Source organism: Vipera berus, assembly GCF_964194415.1.
Source record: "Vipera berus genome assembly, chromosome: 1".
Classification (NCBI taxonomy): Eukaryota; Metazoa; Chordata; class Lepidosauria; order Squamata; family Viperidae; genus Vipera; species Vipera berus.
In genome coordinates this window covers 324,498,122-324,523,597 of record NC_138202.1, presented here as the reverse complement: position 1 = coordinate 324,523,597, position 25,476 = coordinate 324,498,122, and the positions used below count along the sequence as shown (strand labels likewise).

The window sequence follows — 25,476 nt, the reverse complement described above, 5'->3', positions numbered from 1 at the left end:
CTTTGGAGAGGTGCGCGGGTACCTCCGCGCGAACGGGCAGAGGTGCCGCTCTTTGAGGAAGCTTTAGCGGCCCGTCTCCGAAGCTGCCGCTTTCGGCAGATTTGCAGACGGGCCGCTACAGCTTCCTCAAAGAGCAGCGCCCCTGCCCATTCTGAGAGGTGCGCGCGCACCTCTCCGAACGACCGGAGGTGCGCGCGCACCTCCGCGCAAACGGGCAGAGGTGCCGCTCTTTGAGGAAGCTTTAGCGGCCCGTCTCCGAAGCTTTCGGCAGCTTCGGAGACGGGCCGCTAAAGCTTCCTCAAAGAGCGGCACCTCTGCCCGTTCGCGCGGAGGTACGCGCGCACCTCTCCAAAGGTTTGGGGAGGTGCGCGCGCACCTCCGGTCGTTCGGAGAGGTGCGCGCGCACCTCTCAGAATGGGCAGGGGCGCTGCTCTTTGAGGAAGCTGCCGCGGCCCGTTTGCAAAGCTGCTGAAAGCGGCAGCTTTGCAGACGGGCCGTCGCCGTCGGGCAACCGGGAACCGGTTCCTTCTCACTTTTTTAAAAAAATGGCAACCGCGTGCGTCCGCGCATGCGCAAAAAAACGTTTTGCGCATGCGCAAAACATTTTTTGCGCATGCGCGTGCATGGACACACGCACGCGGCTCCCACTTTTTTTAATTTGTGATGGAACCGGTTCCCAGTGGCTCTTTTCCCTTTTTAGGTTGCCAACCCCTGGTCTTGGGTGACTTCAACCTACCGTCCCTGGGAGGATCGTCCGAACTAGCTCGGGAGTTCATGGCTTCCATGACGGCCATGGACCTGTCGCAAATAATTTCTGGACCGACTCATGAGGGAGGCCACACCCCCGACTTGGTGTTCTTATCTGGACGGTGGCGTGATGATATTGGTGGGGGCTCCACAACCGTTATGCCCCTGTCATGGACCGATCACCACCTCCTACAGCTAGACTTCCCCTTTGCCACCCCCCGCCGTGGGTGCACGGTGCCAACCAGATGGTACCGCCCCAGGCGCCTAATGGACCCTGATAGGTTCCAGGCAGCGCTTGGGAACCCACCTGCACTCCCTGCTCACAGCTCGGTGGACGCCTTAGTGGAAGCCTGGGAAAGGGCAGCCACGGAGGCTCTGGACCGAGTTGTACCCCTGCGGCCCCTGACCCGGCGCAGATCCCAGCGAGCCCCATGGTTCACCACGGAGCTCCGGGAGATGAAGCGTCGGAGACGGGGCCTAGAGAGCCTTTGGAGATCCAGTCGATCCGAATCCGACCGATTGCGACTAAGAATCCTCACCAGGTCTTATCTCGCAGCGATAAGGGTGGCGAAATCCAATTACTTTTCCACCCTCATCGCGTCCGCAGATAATCGCCCGGCTGCCCTGTTCAGAGTGACTCGCTCCCTTCTGAACCAAGAGGTGAGGGAGGAACCCTTACAGGGTCGAGCCGAGGAATTCGGTCAATATCTGTTGGATAAAATCGCTCGGATTCGAACCGGCCTGGACTCCAACTGGGCAGAGTCGGAGGAACAGGACATGGACAGTCTTGTCGACGTCATCTGGGAGGAATTTGATCCTGTGACTCCAAAGGAAGTGGACAGGATTATGAGGAGGTTGAGCTCCTCCACATGCTTACTGGACCCGTGCCCTTCCTGGCTGGCTTATGCAGCTCGAGAGGGGACACGAGGCTGGTTTCAGGCGGTCATCTCTGCTTCTCTGAGTGAGGGTCACTTCCCCACCTCCTTGAAGGAGGCGGTGGTGAGACCTCTCCTCAAGAAGCCCACCTTGGACCCAACCTCATTGAATAACTTTCGTCCAGTCTCCAACCTTCGCTTCCTTGCGAAGGTTGTTGAGAGTGTGGTGGCGCATCAACTTCCTCAGGTCCTGGAGGAAGCGGTTTATCTAGACCCGTGCCAATCGGGCTTCAGGCCGGGCTACAGCACGGAGACGGCATTGGTTGCTCTGATGAATGATCTCTGGAGGGCCCGGGACAGGGGCCATTCCTCTGTCCTAGTCTTATTAGACCTTTCGGCGGCTTTCGATACCATCGACCATGGTATCTTGCTGCGGCGCCTCAGGGGACTGGGAGTGGGAGGCACGGTTCTGCGGTGGTTCTCCTCCTTTCTCCTGGGTCGCTCGCAGTCGGTGCTGGCAGGAGGACAGAGGTCGACTCCGAGGCCTCTCGTTTGCGGAGTCCCTCAGGGGTTGGTTCTCTCGCCTCTCCTGTTCAACATCTACATGAAACCGCTGGGTGAGATCATTCGTGGTTTTGGAGTAGGGTACCATCAGTATGTTAGGGACGCGGTGGCTCAGTGGGTTAGGACACTGAGCTTGTCGATCAGAAGGTCGGCAGTTTGGCGGGTCGAATCCCGAGTGCCGCGTAACAGAGTGAGCGCCTGTTACTCGTCCCAGCTTCTGCCAACCTAGCAGTTCGAAAGCACGTAAAAAATGCAAGTAGAAAAATAGGGACCACTCCGGTGGGAAGGTAACAGCGTTCCGTGCGCCTTTGGCGTCTAGTCATGCCGGCCACGTGACCACGGAGACGTCCTCGGACAAGCGCTGGCTCTTCGGCTTTGAAACGGAGATGAGCACCGGCCCCTAGAGTCGGAAACGACTAGCACGCACGTGCGGGGGAAACTTTACCTTTTTTACCTTACCATCAGTATGCTGATGACACCCAGCTTTTCATCTCAACTCCAAACAGCATCAGTGATGCCCTCGACGTGATGTCCCGTTGCCTGAAAGCGGTCCGGGAATCGATGGGGAGGAACAGGCTTCAACTCAACCCGGACAAGACTGAATGGCTGTACATACCGGCAAGCCAGGATACTCAGAACATTCCATCCCTTAACATCGGGGATGAGTTATTACCCCCTGTTGATAGGGCCCGCAACCTGGGTGTCCTCCTAGACTCACAGCTATCCTTGGAAGATCACATAGGAGCTGTGACCAAGGGGGCCTTCTCCCGGGTTCGACTAGTGCGCCAACTACGACCTTATCTGGACCTGGATGCCTTACGTACAGTCACCCATGCACTTGTGACCTCTCGCCTTGACTACTGTAACGCTCTCTACATGGGGCTGCCCTTGAGAGCCACTCGGAAGCTTCAACTGGTGCAGAGTGCAGCTGCACGCACACTTTTGGGGGCCTCCCGATACTCCCATATCACACCTCTCCTCCGTGAGCTGCACTGGCTTCGGGTTGCCTTCCGAGTGAAATTCAAGATGCTAACAATGACATACAAAGCCCTACATGGCATGGGTCCGGACTACCTACAGGAGCACCTTCTGCCAACGTCAACACCCCTCCGTCCTGTGCGCTCCCACAGAGAGGGCCTCCTCAGGGTGCCACCGCTCAAAGAATGTCGGCTGGTGGCCCCCAGGGGGAGGGCATTCTCAGTGAGTGCACCAACCCTCTGGAACTGCTTGCCTACCGAAATCCGGATGGCCCCCGACCTTCGCACCTTCCGGCGCGACTTAAAAACTTACCTGTTCCAGCAGTCCGGCCTGGCCTGATAAATAGCTCCTGGGGTCTCAGTTGTTTCTCTTACTATTGCTTTTTACTATTGTTCAACTGTATACCTACCTTACACTGTACACCGCCCCGAGTCCCTCGGGAGAAGGGCGGAATAAATAAATAAATAAATAAATAAATAAATAAATAAATAAATAAATAAATAAATAAATAGGCATCGCTGTTTCAATACATGCTAGAAATTCCAGCACATTCCAGGACCACGCTATTTAGAACTTTGTCATGCCAGGTGATGCCAAGAATATGTCAGAGACAGCGCATCTGAAAGGTGTTCAACTTTCTCTCCTGCTGTGCATAAAGGGTCCAAGACTCACTGCAGTACAAGAGTGCCTATATAATCTACAGAATATGAAGAAGTTAAAGTCCAAGAGTTTGGGAGCATTTCTTATTTCAAAAGGCAAGGAATTCCAAAGGATGGGAACAGCTATTGAAAAGGCACATCATCAGACCCCAACCCACTGCCTTTTCTGAATTTGGGTTCTTCAGCTCCCAGGGTTTGTGCAGGGTGAGACAAATCTAAGTGAGAAAGACTAATTCAGGCACATGGGTACCAGACTATGAAAGGCTTTAAAGTTGCTAACTGAAACTTTGAATTGGAGCTAGACCCAAACCAGTAATCGTGCTAAATGTTCTGTTCCCAGGTAGCTGATAAGCTGCTGCATTTTTGAATATTTGTAACTTCCAAGATATCTTTAAAGGGAACTCCCTATAGAGCATGTTATAGCAATCTATATTTGTGATGACACTATTCATGAGTCACTATTGTTTGAACAATCCAGTTCCAGAAGATCTTCAATCAGTTTACCAGCTGAAGCTTTGCCATAGCATCCATATATGGCTCCAGAGAGTGTCTCAAATCCAAGAGTCTCTTGAAAGACAGTATTACCCCATTTAGCATTAGTGTTAGAACTGTGATCAGGCTAAATAAGTCATTAACAAGCTACAGCTCAGTCTTGCATAGATTTGATCCTAATTGTTTTGACTGTAGACCTTACAGTTCAAGGCACCAGACCAGATTTTCAACAGATGCCTGATCTGGCTTCAAATAATAATGTATAAGTGGGTATTACCATCATAGCAAAATTCCCACATTGGAGCAGCTACAGGATTAATTATTATTCTTATGCATATCAACTGGAACCATGTGTTTAATAGGAAGACAGATCTCTGCAAAATGATTTCAAGCTGCAATCTTAGCAGATGACCAAGAAGAATACTACAGTCAATGGTACTGAACACCACTAAGGTCTAAAGGAATAAAAGAAAAGATGAAGCATTGAACCTGAATTTATCCAACCATACTTCTTCAGGCTACACAGATAGGTCATGTTCACAGTTGGCAGACATCATGCCAAAGGGGTCTCTTTCCCCAATTTCCACAAGCTCAAAAGACTTCCAGATCATATCGAAAGATATTTCCTTAGCCATCTCACCAGACCTCATCCAAATGGAATTAAGGTTGGAATGAAAGAGAACAATGTTATATGTTTAAAAAAAAAACACCCGCTCACTTCCATTTACTCCAAGAGGGAATGGGTAATCTTGAACAAAGACAAAGGGTGTGTATCTAAAGATGCAATCATGACAAAGAAGTAAGATATTTTACCATTTTTATCAATATTATATATATTTTAAACAGTGGCTTGCAACCATGGTTGGTCAACAGTTCACTCTGCTCTTCACCTTCCATAGTTCTTCAGTAAACCAAGGAGTTTGCTGGGGCTAAGTTGAAGAAAAAGACACCAGGGACAATTTCATTCAGCATCCTGGCCAGCTCTCTATTCAGAGTTTGGTGTGATACAGAAACTCTGCCTGCAAGATAGCTGCGGAATTCAACTGTATCTTAGACAAAAAAGACTTTATTATGCACAATCTGACATTCAACAGCAACAATCTGAAGCTATGCCATTCAACCTGCCAACTATTATAGTCCATACAGTGTTGAACAATTAACAATAGTTACTGGGAGCCAGCATATATGTTTAATAAATTATTATTGCTTTTTATTATTACATATATCAAAATGAATAAAAAATGTAATATATGAAATTCCTAAATAAATTTTAATCCTTTCAGTTTCAACAACTTCCAGTGTAACAGAGAGCAAATATCTCTTTCTGTGTGTTTCACAGTGATAAAACATAGTATTTTTGTCTTCTGTAAAACAATTTTGATTTTCCTGGTCACATAGTATGGTACAGATGCCTTTGATTTGAATTGGTGTACCTACAACCCTATGGTCTATAGAGTTTTCTCTTGAGTATGGTTTCTGAAAATACAGTTTGTATTTTGAGGTGTGAAACAAATGAAAACGGTAATAATATAATAACCTTAGTCCTCATTATCCCTGCATTCTGTTTCCAAAGATTTGTTATATGTTTCTATTAAAGTGTAACCCATTTTTGCTCAAACCTAGTCTCATCCTGGCTATATGCAGCTATGTACAATCAGGAAAAGTCCGAGAGCCTTACTAATGTTGACATGAACTACATATGTCTTTCTTCTTCCAGTGTTTGCTGTGTTCTCTATGATATTCTGATAATAGATCACTTGATTTCAGTAGGATCAATGCTTCAACCATCATGGTTTCCATTTCTGTGGAGGTTTGAAGAAGGCAACCAGGGTGGGAGTGTTGTGGTGTGGTAGGAGAGAAAGAAAGAGAGAAAGATTGTAATGAAAACTGATAGGGTATATTAAAGGGAGCTGACCTTCTTCCTGTTGGTGCCAGTATAAATCCAGATAGAAAAGTGGATTATTATTTTTTAAAAAAAGTATTTTTAAGATTGGCTATGTTATTGTTTATTGTTTTATTTTTGTTGTAAATGCGGGCATTGCTCAGGAAATGAAGTTCATATTATTGTCATATTTGTAGATGGTCAGTATTTGAGGGAATTGCTAAACAAGGTTTACCTGAACCTGCTTTTTTCTGGTTTTGACTTTGTCACTAAGTTGACATTTTTCTATATAATAAAGAGAGTAGCTTGCAAAAGAGCTGTTACTAGAGTATTCATTTGAATTACTTTCAGCTCAAGTAGCATATATCAAGAGCATTACAAATTTTAAAAAAAGGAAAATAAACAGAAGTAAACATTGGTATTATTGGTTCCTTTGAACAATAAGAGCCATTAGACCCAGTAAATAGTGGGAAGTGATGGAAACCAGCTGGGAGACAGTTTTTAGGCCTCCTGCCCCATCATTTGTTTTCTTTGTTCAGGGATGAGTACTGTCTTGTCATCCTGTAAAAATGAGTTTCAATTGGCTACTGTAAGTTGAATTGATTTTAACTTTGTTTTAAACTAGCACCAACTGTTCCATTTTTTCATTTTATTATTGTTTATATATTACTTTTCATCCATTATGAAGAGTGTTTTTAAGAAATCTTGTTAAAAGAGCATTAAATAATATTGGAAGTGTGAAGAGAGATGATATCATCACTTTCTTTCTCTAAACGGCAAAAGGGATTTAGGACATGGTCATTATGTGTTTAGTGGAACAAAAGCAATGATAAAACAATATTTACAGTTATGCAGAATGGGGGAAAGTTTGATTTTTAAGACTTAGATGTGAAGAGCTTACCAGTGCAGCTATAAAAGTGGACTCGGTGAGTTCTGGAAAGCCACACATCTTAAAGTTGCTGAGCTTGAGATATACTGTTTTACTTCCCCAATCTGACCTCTTCCTACAACTTGTTACAGTATGCATTTATTTATCAAGGGATTTGGAACGAATGGACTGTCATAGTGCAGGATATTTTTGTGAGGGATAGCCTATTGGAGTTGATTTCATAGTTGCAACCAGAAGACATGGAACTGCATGGAATTCAAACTGAGATAATAACAGATTAGAATTTTATTAGTCCTAAGTAAGACACGCAGCACATCAAATGTTATTTCATTGATGATTGATTGATATTGTTGCCCATTTGCTGAGGTAACTATTTGGGGCTTTTCTTTGTTCTCCCAGAAAATGCATTTAGACTGAAGGAAGCCATTGACAGCAATATCTGTGTCTTTAACCTGGCAGAGTTTCCCTGATTCTGATACTTCTTCAGCTTTGGCACCTGAACTTTGTCATTAGTTAGAAGCTTCCCAGTCTGACTGAAAGACTAGGCTCATCCATAGGGCTAAACTGAGACAAAGCATACAGTTATTGCTTATTATTCTATATAGTATTACAGTGGCTCCCAAACTTTTCTATACCCCACACCCCTAGAACGCTTCTGATATATTCTCTCACCCCTTACAGAAGTTCAAAATAAGGGCAATGAATTATGCATATACAGTATAATTTTGAAAACTCAAGTTTTTCCACCCCCTGAAATATTGTCGAGCACCCCCAGAGGTTGTGAACAACCCCAGTTGGGAACCCCTGTAGTATTAGGTCAAACATTTGTTGTTGCATAATAGCAGCAACAACATTTGGGGGTACTTGAAGTTTAAGGAAGAATGGTGAAACTTATCTGTGATTGTGTGCAGCACATATGATAGTAGTGGCTAATACCACAAAAAAGGAAGAATGAAAACAAAATTCATTTGTTTTTTCTGTCTTTTATGCTTGTGAGAGTAACAAATTCCTGGAACTGGCTGTGTTCTGAATGTTCTGTGTGTGTGTGTGCACATGTGTGCGTGCATGTGTTTAATTGGTTTTATCCTATTTTCTCATAGCTTTAGTAGAGTCTGTTAAACAATCTGAACTGCTGACATTAAAATTTGGACATACTTTTATTTTACACTTACTCTTTCGAGAGATGAGTGAAAGTAATCAAAATTATTTTGTGTGCATGACCTTTATAAATCAACTGGCAATCTTTTCATTTTTCATTTGCTTTTGAGCTCCCAGTGGTGCAGAATTGTAACAGATGGAATGAAATGTAATTTGTAGATTTTAGAATATGGTAGGATACTGCTGAAGTCAGTAAGCTCTATATAGTATAGCGTTTTTAGCTAAAAGATGTTTTGAAAGAAGCAAAACATAATGATTCTGATTTAATTAAAATATTGAGCTCCAAAATATGAAGTTTCAAAATATGGAAAGGAACATTATATTCTTTATTCTGTTAATAAGTAAATCAAGACAGAAAAATAGGAGATTTCTTAAAAACATTATATTATTTGTATTGTATTGTTATTTCTAAACCATATTTTATTTGATTTTATCTTTAAAATACTGAGAACAATGTGGAAAAGGGGGAAATTAAAAAGACTGATGATAACAAGATAGCCATGTGATCATTTTGGAACATTAAGAGAAGCATGTGCTGTGTTTGGAGAGACAACATTTGTATCAAAAACATGATTATGATGAATTGTTGATAAGTGAAGCAGTAGCAAAAATTATGTGCTGGAAAGTAAATAATTTAAATTTTATAAGTTGTCCAAGATTTGTCAATCTGGAAGGAAAAAAAATCCTTCCAGAAATATTCAAAAGACATCAACAGATTTTTATTGCTGTTACCTCTAGTACAGAACCAAAGCAAGATTTTTAGTTAAATGAAATATTCAGTAGTGAGACAAAGTTAAATATAAGAGAGAGACAAGGAAGCCTTCAGTAATCTGTTTAAAATATTCCAGGTTTCAACCTTTTCTATGAGTACCTGTGTAATAACATTCCCTTTGGAACTAATTTCATGAATGTATTTATATAGAAAAGGAATCTTGGGAACTGAAATTCACATCTACAATACAAGATATTCTTGTTGGTTTTACATGTCTTCCTCTCAGAAATTTATATATTCCCTTTTGTTTATTTTATCTATGAATCTGAAATATTGGTTCATACACGTGAAATTGCCTGATAGGGTTGAATCGGAAATTGGTGCCAGTACTTCAATTCATCTGCATTAGATGAGTAGTAAAACTATCTCTTACATTTAGTCTTCAGTTCAGGGTGTTCTAGATTGGAATATGTGTTTAGGTTCCAGAATTTCTTAAGTATTTAGAGGTAGTCTGTTAGGTTAACCAGATCTAGGAGGTTATAGAAGTTTTGTTTAAGTTTTGCTACTTTGTAAGATGTTACTCTCACCTCTTGACCAGGATACCCAAGACATTTTCTTGCTTAAAGTAGAATGGCAAAGGATCATATCACCATTTCCCAGGGTCTATCCTTTGGTGAAAAAATCACCTAATGAATTTCAACTCCTGTTCCTATCTAGCTGGCCATTAAATTACACTAACTAAAATAAGACTTAGAAACAAGACTTAGAAGACTTTGCAAAATTAAACTTGTAAGTAAAGATTATATTAAATAATCTTTGGTATGCAGCTTTGCAGCAAGCAAACACACACACACACAGAGAGAAACATGTGTTTGGGTTTTGTAATCCATAATTACAATATTTTAAAGGCTGTGGTCCAAGATTTTCAAGCTTTATACATTCTTTATCCTGTTTATTTTAGTAAGATTTTAAAGTATTTTTTTCTGGCTTTGAATTTTCTTATACATTTAGACAATAATTTCTGGTGTTATTTTTGTCAAAGCCTTGGTCCTTATGTTAGAACTATTCTGTTACATCTTTGATTGTGTGAAATAATGGATGACCCAATTTTCTTTTCTTTTCTTTTGCTATCTGTTCAGTATATTGAAATTGTTGGGATTAACTGATTTATAAGTTAGAGGATTTTTTTTTAAATTGTATTTTTCCTGACTTGGATATAAATTATATCAGATTGATATCTAGATCTCAGACATAAAGCTGTCCTTGATGATGGTTAAGCACTCTGATGTTATTCTTCTTTAAATGACTAACCTGGACTAAGAGATTGGAGCAAGAGGTATTTTGCAAAATTAAACCTGTTTCACCTGAACATGTTTTAACTAGTTAATAAGAAATATCAAAACAAAAACAAGGCAAAAGACAAAAGTCAAAACCCTAAGGTCAATGAGCATTCTTTCTGAAAAGTTAGTATTTGATGTTTAAATTTGTTTTGGGGGGTCTGTCTATAACATAAGTTTTAATAACCTAGCTCAAATGCAGATTTCTAATTTTCAATTAACTTAGGAATAATTTTGTTTGCTAAAATAAAATAAATGAATGGCAAGTCTGAACCTTGAAATGTTCTAGATAGAGCTTTTTAAAAAATTCCAAATTTTTTCAAAAAAAATAATAATCATGTGGCAACTGTATAGCTCAAGCTTTAAGTATTAACTTTTAACCTTTGACCTTACAGATTTTAACCAATGAAATGTCTCTTTAAACTTTAAAGGAAACAATGATAACGAGCGCCTGGCGATTGCTAGACAGCGAATTCCATATCGGCTTGGTCGAGTAGTTGATGAATGGCTACTCGACAAAGGTAAAAACATTGATTAAAACTTCAAATAAAAAAATAATTTGAACATAACCAAGTAGTGCATTGTAACACCAATAAACATAAAACAATAAATTTTTCAGTAAAACTAAATTAAAAACAAATTTTAAACAGTTAAATGTAGAGTAAATTTTTGCATACAGTGTATATAATAATTTCTATACATTTTAGTGGTACCGCCTGTTTAACAATTGTACCCTGTTAACTTAAGGTTAAAGGGACTGTTAAATATAATCCACTAACTCAATCTATGAAGATGTTCATAGCAAATATTAATCAAAACTGATAAATTATTCATAGATTATGTTACATATTCCTTCAGCTAAATTATTAACTAAATATCTCTATATGTATGTAGTTATGAGATGATCTTCCTGAAACAAACAAAAATCATTTTTTTAAACTGTAGGTTATATCTTAAATAGTGGGCTGTATCATTGCCAAACAAGATGAAGTCCCTTTAACATTTGCTGCCTTCTAAGGAGATTTGGGAACAAATACTAATTAAAAGAGCTTAAAGTTGTGTGCATGCTGTTATTATGAGCAGAATCCAATCTGCAAAAAAAGAATATTATGTTTATGAATATTCCTATTGATAATGGGTTTGCACTGGTGAGGATTTCTTTTAAAAAAATAGCAATGTGACATGACTCTTCATTGATATGTGTATCATTCCTTGAAATTGTTTTTACATTAAAACATTTTTATTTTGTTGCTTTTTTTCTTTAGTTGATGGCCTTGCTGAAAGATAATCAGACATTTCTCTTTCTCTCTTTTTCTTTATCATTTCTGTTTGTTTCTGAAATGCTCAGCATAGAATATGTATCCCATGCCTTCTCAGTGTCTACATGTGTGTGTATGCCTTTTGTAAAGGAGTAACTCAACTTTCATATATGAAGTCTTTCTATTAGAAATATATAAGGAGCTATTCTTGCTAACATGTTTTAAAACAGATAGCTTTATAATAGCATAACACAACCAGAGATATATCTTATGCTTTGATTTAATTCTTTAAGGCTAACCGTTATTCAGCATCATGGTAGTTTTCATATTGCATAGTTTTACACAGAGAAATGATTGTATGAAAGTAATATCATATACTTATATTGTGCAATCCTTGAATATTGCACATTTTATATGATATCCCTGACTATCTGTCCCCACTGTACATTTAAGATAAAGAAAACTAGTTGGAAATTGTGTGAGGGGAAATAGTGGGAAATAAAGTGAAGTGGCAATATTAACAAAATTCTCAGTTCGCCCTTTTGTCATCTCTCCCTCCCCACACACACACACAAAACAGATTAAGCAGGTACACATATAAACAGTACTTCATTCCATAACACTTCATTAAAAAGCATATGAAATATGAGCAAATTTCCTTTCTTATACTTTATTACTCTCATCCTCCACCCCATAATCTGTTAAAATCATCCTCTTTAAGAGTGTGGTGTTCACAATCAACATTTTTTGCATGTATGTAATATTATTTTCACAGGGCGTCAGCTCACAATCTTCAATAGCCAAGCAACGATAAAAATTGGAGGCAAGGAGCGAGGTCATCCATTTCAGGGTCAGCTTTCTGGACTCTACTACAATGGTTTGAAAGTCCTGAACATGGCTGCCGAGAATGATGCCAACATAGTGATAGAAGGGAATGTCAGACTCGTTGGTGAAGTGCCTTCCTCTATGACAACTGAGTCAACTGCCACTGCAATGCAATCAGAGATGTCCACCTCAGTCATGGAAACCACTACCACTCTGGCTACCAGCACAGCTAGAAGAGGAAAGCAACCTACAAAAGAATCCATTGTTCAGGTTAGCCCACTGTTATTTCATTTTTCAATCTGTGGTTTTCTTTTTAGATTTTCAGCATATACTTGCCTTTAGTAGATGAAAAAAATCTTTGAGGTTATAATCATCAGACCATGGATGCGACATTGACTTAAATGTTGTAGAAAGAAAGCTATGTTGGTTTGTGGCATGTACGTTTCTGATGAAATAAGCTATAGCTTATAAAAATGTATGTTTTTTTAATATTTATTAATCAAAAAGGTGTTTTTAAATAATTAAGGTAAAAAGGTATTACCAGATTCCTTCTGGTTTTTGAATACACAGGCTGTAGCAAGTGCATTCTCTGGGAGGCCATCATGTGATAACAGTGTGCCTGTGCTAATACCCAGGCTATAAAACCAGGGTATTATATTATTTTCCTTATATTAGCTTGAAAAAAGCAGAAAGCATCAAGAATAAGGAATTTGTACTTTAAAATAGCAACTATGCTAAAATTAAACTATTGCACTATTACTCTATGAGCAGAATTCTGACCTTTTCAAATTGAGCAAATTAATATATTTACCTTGAATGCCTTAGAAATAAGGAATGATACTTTTACTTGCTCCTTGTTAAACTCAACTGTATACCTTATACAGGAGCAACAGTATAAGATATTTCCCTACTATGTCAGATTAATGGCCTGCCCAATCCTTACCTGTCTCCCAAGCTTTCCATTGTTTGTACCTGAGTCCTTCCTAGCCTAGAAACCTAAAATTTCTTGCATGCTATATGGCCAAACATACATATAAAATGAAATGTTGGTTGTTACACAGATTGTAACAAAATATAATGAAATTTCCAAGCATGAAGCAAGTGAGTCTCTAGATGCAAGTATTCATATTACTTTACCGAACAAATCCTGAATTTGGCTTAGTGCCCTTTGAGGTTTGGACTTAGTTTGAAATGAGCTCAATTTTGTACCATTCTAGGTTTCCAGTTCTTGTCATTGTCAGCTTAACCTACCCCCTTAAGGTGATGCCTTGTAAAAATGGGATTGAGCAGTGTGAGCTATTGGTAAAATCATACTTGACTCTTAACACACGTTGAGGTGATGTTGAGTCATCCAGGCAGCCTCACTTTCAAGAGTATATAAGGTGAGGAGTGTTTGAAGGTAATCACATTCACCATAAATCAGATTGAATATAGGTTTATTCACCAGAATGTGTGCAAATGAGAACTTGAAGCATGATGTTGTGGTTTAGAATAATTTTACTTGGTCACTTCCAGCATACTCTATTCCACTTTTTCTTCTACAGATATTGAACATTATATGGTCACTATGCACACTTAATTGGGCCATTTTTATGAGGGAAATGAATTATTGCTTTACTATATTCTTTCCCTCCCTTGTGAAAATTATTAGTTCTTCCATTTGAATGTCAGTGCTTTGTTCTCACTCTGTGTTACTACCAGTATCATACCTGGTTTAAAATAATCCAAGTAGACAAACATTTACGATAAATTACTTCTACTTACAGAAAATTCTAGCACTTTACTGCCTTCTATAAAGCATTTGCATTTATGTAGCCCAAATATGGTTTGATGTACTTCTTGCCTACGTTGTTGTATGAATTTGTCACTGGAATTCCCCATCTGGATATATAAGAATTACATCATTATTACACCATCCATGTATATGTATATTCATGTTATGCAGTATAAATTGTAGTACTTGAGGGGGAACTGGCGGTTGTCATTATAACAAAGGTGAGTAGGAAGATATTTTAACTATCCAATTCTGAAGGTAATTTAAATCTGAAAATTCAAATTTTGTTCTTTTATGAAGTGTAAGGCAGGTGGCTTTTGTGTGAGCTAACTTTCATTTCATTCTGTATCATACTTCCTAAAACATATTTAAGTTAGCTAAAACTTATATGTGTAAGCTGTTCTTTACAATGAACTGAGCATACAAAAATGGTGGTTTCCTGGATTTCTAATGTTTCAGGGCAATAAATAGGTTGCCAGTGTTTTACATCCTTTGTTCTTGTATTTTTCATAGCCAACATGCATATAAAGATGAAACAAGTGAAGATTTTTTTCCGGTATATACAAATTAGACTGCAATGGTTGTACTTTATTTGGAGACTCCTGTCCCATCTTAGGCACAAAACCATCTGCTTGATCTTGGGTCAGTTATTCTCCCTCAGCCCTAAGATGAAGCCATTGGGAAACCCTTAAGTGGTTTCATGGGGAAAGTCACCAGGAGTCAAAAATAACTTGAAGGCAAAACTTTTTTTTTACTAACAATAGCTAGATTGGTGAGATTTATAATAGCTTTTCTTTTTAATAGTATGATTGCCAAGCTACCTAAAGCCAGAATAAAACAGGCAAAGAAATTAAAAAAAAAAGTTGCCGTGTAAAGTGCTCCAGTTCTAACCAATTAGGCAGAGCCATGACCGTTGTTTTTTCATCTTTTTCTTTTATTTTCTAGAAGATACCTTGCCTTCTCCAGCTACCAATTTAGCATAATTATAGCTGGGATATCTTGTTCCTGTTCTCTTATCATTGTTGCTATAATTTTATTTATTTAATCTGCAGTTTTTGGTTGTCCAAAGCCTTTAGGTGGCTGATGAGGTTTTTAGTTACAAAAGGATTTGCACTTGGAAAATGACTTTGCTGCTACTGTATTTATTAGATGAAAATTTGGAGAAATGTTACTCCAGAGATGCTAATGTTAAATAAATATTTGTCTTCAATGTCAGCAGGTTTTGGGTTCCTGATTATCCTTATCTGAAATATATCCCATAATTAAATCCTTTAATTGATTTCATTTTGTTCTTGTTGTTGTCCTGTGCTGAAATAATTACAACTTGAAAAATAGACATAGTTGGCAAGTAACCTTTTTAGGCTGTCAACAGAACTTGAAACATTATTTTTGGTTGCTTGGGTTTTTTGTTTGTTTGTTAATGGCACTGGAAAGTTGTAATCACATCAGAACGATTAAGAAGGAAAATAAGTAAAAGTTTGGGGGAGATGGATGGGTATTGACAGTAATAGGCCAGCTGGGATAACTGTGGCCTATAGAGTGAAATGAGATCAAACCATGGCTACTTGTAACAGTATAGTAATCTTGCTTTAGATTTCTCTAACCACCTGAGGAGTAACTCACATGGCAACTCTGTGATTATGCTCAACTTTGTAGAAGAGAACTTTGATGATGAGGAGTTGTTCTTACAGATAAGTGATCAACTAAGCAAGATATTCTGACAGTATTATGTGGAGAAGAAAGAGAAGACAGAGGGTGAAAAATGGAAGGCTGCAAGAATTAGACTCTGAGAAACAAGTGGGGTATGGACAATATAGAGAATAGCTTTGGTAGAGAGAAGGAAGATCCATTGTCAAGGCAGCAAAAAGATAAAGAGCCTGTAGAATAAATAGATTTATGAAAATGTCAAAGATAGGCACCCCGTAATTCACATAATATATGAAAGAAGGAGGAGGGGAAGCATGTTAAAACCTACAAAATTCTGTTATTATAGCCATTCTTATTAAGAGTAGTTTTGGATCTACTGTATGTATTTCTCTTTCTTATATCTTGTAGGGTTAACAAAGAGAGGGAGGTAGAGAGAAAACAATAGTTCTTTGGTGTAGGTACAAAGATATAAGTGATTTAACTGAGTCTTGCTTTGGATCTACAATTAAATGGGATTATTGGGGGATTTGGAGAAAAATGGGAGTATAAAAAAGAGACAATTATAGGGATTGGCAGAGAAAGAATAGCAAGAGGTGTGAGGCCACTCAGTGAAGAATGTTTGAACCAAACCTCATTTACATTTGAATGAGCCGTGATGATGCAGTGGTTAGAATGCAGTACTGCAGGCTACTTCTGCTGACTGCTAGCTGCCTGCAATTTGGCAGTTTGATTCTCACTGGCTCCAGGTTGACTCAGCCTTTCATCCTCCCAAGGTTGGTAAAATGAGGACCCAGATTACTGGGGGCAATATGCTGACTCTGTAAACCATTTAGAGAGGGCTGTAAAGCACTATGAAGGGGTATATAAGTCTAAGTCTAAGTGCTATTGCTATTGCTACATTTCCTTGTCCTCAAGCCAGAAGCCTTTCGACTCTGACTGATTTTGCTGAATGCCAGGTCTGCCGTTAATAAATTTTCTCATATCCGTGATTTTATTTATGGATGAGAGAGCAAACCTGGCCTAGATTACTAAAGGGGAAAGAAGGAGGTGTTCCCCTTTATAAACTGTCAGCTGGCATAGGAGAGGAAAGGTAACAGTTGTCATCTGGGAATCTCTGATAACATTTAGAGGCACTGTTCCACAGATAACTAGATGTGAAGCATTGTCTGTGTGGATTGCTTCTGGGACAGGTTGGTTTTGTCCCCTCTGATTAGGTCCAGCAGCCTTGCAGTATCCTTGACTGGGCTGCTGGACCTCATCACAGGACTAGCAGTGAAGTTTTCCAGGTAAATAGTGCTAAGTGATAACAGTTTATCTTCTATGATGAAGAAGGTCAGAGCTGCCCAAGAATTCATAGCCACCATGGATGTGTTTCAGATCATCAAAGGCCTAATTCATGTAGGAGGATATATATTCGATCTGGGTTTTATTTTACGGCAGATGCAATTTTATGTGAGGATGAAGGATATAACAAGTACAGTATACTTTATTGTGGTCAGATCATATTCAGCTTTAAGTGAGGTTCACTGATTCCACCAACTTCAACAGAAAGAATAGATCAATTTGATCAGTCCATCCCAGATATCTCATGGAACAATGTGGTTTCCATAGGACACTTTCTGAGGCTCTAGTAGATAGTTCTGCTGAGTTTTTAATAACCTGTTGGCACCAAGAGGAAATTATATCCTTGCATAAGTTTGTATCCTTGCAGCTACTCCCTATTGATCCTGGAGAGTTTCTTGAAGATGAAATAACAAAGAAACCTAAAACAATGCTGGTGAAAAGTAAATAATGTATGAGATTGGAAGCAGGTAAAAGCTAATTTATTAGTTCGTACTGTGGCTATAAGAGCAGCAAAACACAACATTTCTCTGTTCTTGTTACTGTATATCTACCAAATGCCCCCTCAGCAACATCCTTCAAAGTGATCCAGACTTTAGTAAGGAAGGATGGGTTGGGAGATATTTATAAGGCTAAAGGTGATTTCTTGGCAGTCATCACGATAAGGTGAGTGAAACCATGTTTTGTGAGATTATTTGGGAGAAGATTGAGTGTTTTGTCCTGAAGTAAAAGGATTTTTTATTACCTGAATGTTGGGTTCCAGTCTTCCTGTTTGATGAAAGCCTTCTAGAAAGTGACAGGGCAGGAACAAATCCTTGAGAGACAGGGTGTTGGTACCTGCCTTGAAGAAGGCAGTATGCCCTCTTCAAGAAGTCATTATTTGATCTAGATAAAGGGGATAATTATTGAATAGTGTCCAACCTTCCTTTGCAAATAATATTTTTTTCCAGGTGGGTGGAACTGCAGGTTTTGAAAGACCTAGAGGAAATAGATTATCTGGATCCTTTTCAGTCTGGCTTCAAGCCTGGCTATGATACCAAGACTATACCGATTGGACTTGAGGATGATAACTGGCATGACTAGGATGGAAAGTACAACCCTTCTGGTACTGCATTATGTTTTGTAGTCTTCTTTTACATTTTTCATAGTAGATGTATGAATTAACTTCGAGGATTGGGAGTGGCAATGGGTCACTGCTATGCAATAATTCTCTGCTTTTCTAATAAGATGGATCATGTGACCGTGGGGATACTGCAACTGTTGTAAGGACCAATTATAAGTTCTTTTTTCCCATGTTGAAACTTTGAATTATCATTAAATTATCACAATAATCACAAGTGGTTATAAGTTAAGGAAACAGTTGTATTTTCTTTACTGGCAAGAGGTACTATGTTTTAGATGACAATGATCCAGCATGGATGCTCAGTACCATTATCTCTAAAGAGAGTGGAGGCTGTTCAGCATCTGGCAGGGTGCAGTTCAATCCTTGTGTGGAACCTCCTTTAATTGTTACCTTTATAACTAGTTCTGTTCTTCTTGTTTTGAACTATTCTTTCTTTACATGCCCTTGCTGCTTCTCAGAAAGTGAAGGATATTGATTTTAGAACTTTTGCAGCCCTAAAAGGAAGAATCTTACCTTTTCTTCCAACATTCAGTTAATTGATGCAATAGAGAAAAGAGGCAATTGAATATTAACTGCTAATGAAAGATACTTAATGATGGTACAAGCAAATGTAAGTTTAAAGAGAAAATGAGCTGATAAAAAATAAATGATCTAATCAATTAGAGATTATTTGGTCCATTTGCAGAGTTATTGAATTCAATTAAAGATTACAATTCTCATTTTAAAATCATTCTTTAAATCCCTTATGGTTACTTACGTAAAAAATACATTTCAAAATGGAGCTAAACTTGTACTAAACATAGGTTTTCTTCAGCAGCGGTTCTCAGATGCTATGAATACAGTTAATGTGGCATATATTAGAAGATATATATATATATATATATATATATATATATATATATATATATATATATATATATATATATATATATATATATATATATATATTATTCAAATTGCTAATAAAGAATTAGGGAGGCTGATATGGCCATTTCGAACTTATTTTGTTCTCATCAGTCAGTCATACCCTGATGAAAACAAAATAAGTTCGAAATGGCCATATCAGCCTCCCTAATTCTTTATTAGCAATTTGAATAATTTGCACAAATAGTTGTGACTATAGCCTGCGGATAGCCTTGGGATAGGCTGAAACAGGAAAAAAGATTTAACTAGCAAGGTATTCAAAAGACTTGATAAATACTTAACATACACACACACACACACACACACACATATACACATACACACCTGATTACTTCTGGGATTTGCCACTTGCCTGAGTCCAACCTCTGTGATAAAGGATCGTCTACTGCAGGCATGTCAAACTGCCAGCCTGCAGGCCAGATGCATCATACTGAAACCACGCCCATCCCATTGCCGGCAATGGGGGAAAAGTCATCATGTGATATCACATGACATCGCAGGTTTGACATGCCTGGTCTACTGTTTGGCATGCACATGGTGCGAAATTCAATTTGGAACTTTCCTAGGTAAGTCTAGAAACATATCCAGCTTTAAATTGTGTATGCCAGCTGCACTCATTACAGATAACACAGATTTCCACGGGCAAACTGCCTGAGTGCAGGATAATTTCCCATACTTATTGTGCTCCAATCCTAGATTCTATCCCAGCTCCAAATTCCTTCCAGTATCCTAATCTTGGATTATATCCAGCCCCAACTGTCTTTCACATTTCTATCCTGTCTATTCTCCATTTTTCAGTTCTTGTTGAGAAGTCTTCGTGCAAAGGCATGTAATCTTCTGAAACAAATGACAATGGATTGAAAAATTACTTGGAAACAACTCTCCTTACTCAAAATCATAATTCCTCCTCCAGGCCTGCACAGTTTGTAATTTAACCAAATTCAATCCTTCTCCATTCTAATCTAGATTAATTATGTATTTGATCCTCTTCATGCAGGATACTTGACTTTTTGTAAGCCTAGTAAGAATCTAGTGCCTTTTACAATTTTCATAGATGGAAACCTTTTGCAGCCCCTTCCCTAAAATGACCGCTTTGTATTTGTTCATCATATAATTACCATATTTGAAAAAGAGTGGGGCCTCTTAGTAAATTAGGGCCTCACCCTAATTTCAGCAAGGAAGTCAAAAGGATTTATAGCTATCTGGAAGATAGATTTGATATCTTAAAATATTTTCTTCATTTCTTCAGTAAGATTCATTCTTTAATCATGTCATATCTGTTGACTGGTTTAGGCTATAAAGGAATGTTGTTCACCAGTTTAGCTTTAGAAAAAAAATATCTCTGATTTTTGCTTAAAACCTTGGATTTCCTAATTCTTTATTGTATAATAAGGCGGTTTGTTTTATTTAATGTGTTCGTGTGTTTTTACATATATATATATGTATGTATGTATGTATGTATGTTTGTATGTATGTATGTATGTAGTTAGGTAGGTAGGTAGGTAGGTAGGCATGTTGTGTGTTTTTCTCTGACTCCAAATAGTTACTCTCATTCAGAGATTATTTTGATTTACCTTTTGCTGATAGACTACTGTGGAAGACATAGTTGATAGGCCAGTATGTAAATGTGTCATAAACAGCAGCTGAGCTTGTGTCTTTATGTTTCAGGGTATGACTGCATTGGAGGGCAGCTGCAGCAACAATTATTACACTGAAAGAACACATCTTTGACCTAACATTCAAACACAGGATGAGGTTGAATTTGGATATAGGGACGCTCTCTTTAATTTTGCTATCATGCTTGGAATCAGTTTCTGAGAAAGTGGTACTGATATTTCCTCTATGCAGAGATAGTAGACCATTTGGTTTGTTTGCTCATGGTGCTATATATTTAGGGTCCCCAACCCCTGGGATACTCACCGGTCTGTGGCTTGTAGTTAAGGAACCGGGCCGCACAGCTGGAAGTGAGAGGTGGGTGAGCAAGAGAAGCTTTATCTGTATTTGCAGCCGTTCCCCAACACTAGCAACACCACCTCAACTCCACCTCAGATCATCAGGCATTAGATTTTCATAGGAGTGTGAATCCTACTGTAAACTGTGCATGCAAGGGATTTAGCTTGCACATTCCTCCCCTATGGGTCTGTAGAAAAATTGTCTTCTACTAAACTGGTCCCTGGTGCCAAAAAGGTTGGTGACCGTTGCTTTATACCATGAGATATCCATCCATGGGATAATTCATGGGATTCCCAAATATATTTAGAGAATTTATTTTTGCTAGCAGCTTTACCAAGGTCTTTGACTCGCATGGGAATATTCAAGTTAAAAAAAGCAACCAAAAACAAATATGCTCTGCAGTTCATAATAATATTTCTCCATCCCATTTTTAGTGTTATTTTTTTTAAAAAAAATGAAGGGAAGCTAGCATGATCTAATGCAGAGCTCCAGCTGAAACATAATCTGTATTTTCAGTAGAAACAAAAACTTCTGTGAACTGTTCATAGATAATAAAACAACAGATGGCTGCTTTGCTTGTCTTATGATATAGAGATGTTCAATACAATTGGCCACACCTACCGCGGCAATCATTTTGGAAGAGTGACCATAAAACTTTTCCAATCCTCATTATGTCCCTACTAACTCCAAAAGGTTAAAAACTCCTGAATTAGACATGGGAATGTTAATAAAAGGGTCACCAGGTAGGGTATCACTAGCATCAGTTCCAGTAGAGCAGGGGTGTCAAACTGCCGGCCCACGGACCGGATGCATCATAGCGAAACCACGCCCACCCCATTGCCGGCAATGGCAAAAAAAGTCACGATACATCACATAATGTTGCGAGTTTGACACTACTGCACTAGAGTGAAATCTTAAATCTCCAATGAACTCACAGATACAGTGAAGTTGATAAAGGGTGGAGTAGGAGGAAAAGCAAAATTGCAGAAGAATGACAATGCAGAAAAAGAAATGATTCTGGGAAATCCTATTGTACACAAAATAAAAAGATCTTTCTTTGCCATCACAACCAATTTGTAGAAGTCTTTTCCTAAAAGTTGGATTAAGAAATGGATGTAGAATCTGTACTCTTTGCAGAGGATTTCAGTCTTTTGGTTTGGATTTCTTCAATCCAAATAGATCTGAAGGGACAAATGCAATCACAGCTGTTCTGAGAAGGTGCCCAGGTCATCTAGAACTTAGTGCATGTTTGTCCACATGAAAACTTCATTTATTTCTCCAATAACCAATTCAAATAATTCTGTTTTATTTCAGTGAGTTGGAAACTTGCTGGTGGATTTGGGCATCCAGCAAAGTGAGTGATGCTGTTCTTTGCATGCATCAGAGCAGCTAACTTCCAAGAGGTATTAATCAAAAGGCACAGGATGCTTGGATCAGCACCTTGCAACCTAATTAAAACCGAGCACATTAAATAAAGGAAAATGGAAATGGTTCTATTCTTAAACTGATGCATGAGCAGTAAGGTCATTTTTACACGCGTTAGTGAATCTTCACATATTTTATAGTGACACATTTATAATGGAATCAAGGTCGTTATCTAGAAGAGAATATTATCCATTCCCCTGTTTTAATTATTAATAATGAAAATGATCTGTTACTAGGTTTATAATATCTTTTCTTATAAGCTTTGCAGTTAAGGTGCCCTTTGATGGTTTCCCTGCACTGTGGGACAATAGGCATAACTCCATAAAGTGCTGAGATTGCTCCTTGCATGATTCCTATTGAACATATGAAACTGTTCTGCCTGCCAAAATAGGCAACTGTCCATCTAAGCTAGCAATGGCTCCTGCAGAGATGAATAAGCCATAGGTGGTGAGGGACAGCCCTTAATTTTTATTTATTTATTTATTTGGAGGGAGGTAGATAGAATAGCAAGAACTGCAGTGAGCAAATCTACACCACCCTTTGGTATTTTCCATTTCAGCAAGATGAAAGCTCTGCTACCTTTTTAGACTGTGAATTGCTACTCTGATCTACTATGCCTAGTAGTGGTTTTCAGAATCTCCTCTCCCCAGACTTAACCACTTACAAATAGAGAGACTATAGGTGAGATATCACAAATCACGAGAGCAATGTCAAAGCTATCATCACTTGGTTTGCACAGTTTTGAAATTAGAGACTGATATATGAAAAAAACCTTGTTTGATTAGCTCTTTATTATAGCATGATACAGAATCATGCTTGATAAGGTATAGCTGAAACTTTTCCTATTGATTTAGTGATCACTGCCATTTGGCAGTCACATGTGGCAAACTGAGAAGAGTTTTAAAACCTTAAACTATACATTGAGAAAATACATTGAAGGACAAATAATTTAGTAGAAATATGCAAATTAAGCACGAGGAAATTGTAAAATACAAAGACAGATAGAACTGGTCTTTAGAGCAGCATCTCTAAAATTAATAGCATATACCTGGAACTTCTACTTCTTTATAAGCATCTTTTAAAAAAAAAACAAAAAACTTCAACCTCCTTTAGGGAATATATTCTACCACAGAAGGGTTGGGTTTTTTGTTGTTTTTTATTATTATTATTATTTGCATTTGCATTTGAACACGTCAACTTTTGTCTCCATGCCCTCTTTGGCCACTGGATGGAGATAGCTCTCTAAAAGCTTCCAAACAAATATTTCCAGAAATATTCACTTCATACTTTGGTATGGGAGGTATTCAGTACTCCCTGGCTGTGGTGTTGGATTTGAAAATTTGGGATGATTCCTTTTTTTGTCTGCAATATTTTCCCCACTAATGGGTTTCTGGTAACAGTCAATTGTGTCCACTTATTTCAGTTATCTCACACTTTTTCCCACCAAAGATGTGATTTTTGGGAATAGGGTTATTGATCAATGGTTGAGTGTTATCTTTGCAAATTTATGTACCCAGTCCATAATCACAGTAAAATATGCCTGGTAGGGCAAAATCTTTTCAGCCATGTATTTTAACACTGGCAGTAAGCAAAAAAAGGAACAAGAGCAACAAGCATTCAGCAAAAATACTGAAAGAGACATTATATCTGATGGAGAAAGATTTCACATACTTGGGAGGAACATCTAGAGAGAACTAATCAACAGCTTTATAGCAGTGGCAATCCTATCATTGACATGAATTCAGATGATCTGATAGCTTTATTACCAAATCTGGGCATCAGTAGAAAATGAAGTATCCAGCCAGCAGCTGTCTAAGATTATATATTGACCTAATAGCAGAGCTAGATGGAAGACAGTTGGTTTGTAAACACAGTTTCTCCATTAACACTGCACCCTGCTTGTAGATAAACAAGGGGACTGGAAGCTTCTAAAGGAGAATAGAAAAAGAAGATATGTTCTTTTTGAAAGCCAGGGGATGGGAACAGAACTGAAAAAGAAGCAGATAGCTATAAACTATTTTTAAAAGAGTATATCTTCAATCAGATCATGGGGAGGATGGAAACAAAAGAAAACATATTAACTTAATAATAACAATATCATAAACAAATAAATGCCAAGGTCTAGATTTTTGCCTCATAAAATCTTCAATGGCCCTATGAGTGAAAGACTCTCAATCATTTTAACAGAGAATTTATAGGAACAAATGTATATCAGCATCACTCTGGTTTCACTCCATTAACCTATCTCAAACAGGAAGGCATTGCTTATGACAAATGCAGGTACAACTTGAGAGATTTAATGCTTCAATGATGCTTCTCTTCCTGCCTGGCAGTGACAGTTTGGACCCAGCAATAGCAGATGAAGAATTACCTGCAAAGATCTTTACTCTTCTCTTCTACACCTATGTACAATTTTGTACGTATATGACCTAGTTTTTGGTTTGCGCATTTCATCTTCTTTTTAGTTCTTTAGCATTTACATATACAATAAAGACTTAAATCCTAAATGAATCGGTGATGCACATTCTGGGGAAAATATTAGCCAGTTTTTCCTTCCACTCAAGATGCTGACTGAAGAAAGATTGACTTCCCAAGTAAAGCATGGCATAGATGGATTTTGAGGGGGAGGGGAGGGGGAGAAAAGTAGTAGCATTGCAAAGGGTTTCTTCCCAGTTGTAAGAAGGATGCAATAAGATTATGCATGGGGCATTTAGGGATCCCCCTCCATGAAAGCCAGCAGAGATAACTCACCAGACTGTGTGTGTGTATACGCATACCGTTTGCCCCATATATTTTGCTGAACTTTGATATTAATACCTTGTTTAGAAATATTTGCCACAGTAAAATATAATCTTTATAAGTCATCAACATTTTCTTGGTGTGGTTGTTAAAGAAATATAATAAAGCCAGTT

General features: G+C 38.5%; 1 protein-coding gene across 23 annotated transcripts in view; it reads left to right on the top strand.

Annotated features, from left to right (window-relative positions):
• Nucleotides 1-25,476, top strand: part of NRXN1 (neurexin 1) — a gene marked incomplete at its 5' end in the record, with an annotated part of 953,418 nt that overhangs the window by 831,352 nt on the left and 96,590 nt on the right. For 17 of the 23 annotated variants that reach the window (XM_081315130.1, XM_081315141.1, XM_081315148.1 and 14 more), the window contains 2 exons: nt 10,725-10,814; nt 12,328-12,647. In XM_081315130.1, coding sequence (XP_081171256.1) covers nt 10,725-10,814; nt 12,328-12,647 — 410 coding nt within the window. The remainder of the gene's footprint in view (nt 1-10,724; nt 10,815-12,327; nt 12,648-25,476) is intronic. The other 6 variants (XM_081315140.1, XM_081315143.1, XM_081315139.1 and 3 more) reach the window with 1 other exon arrangement.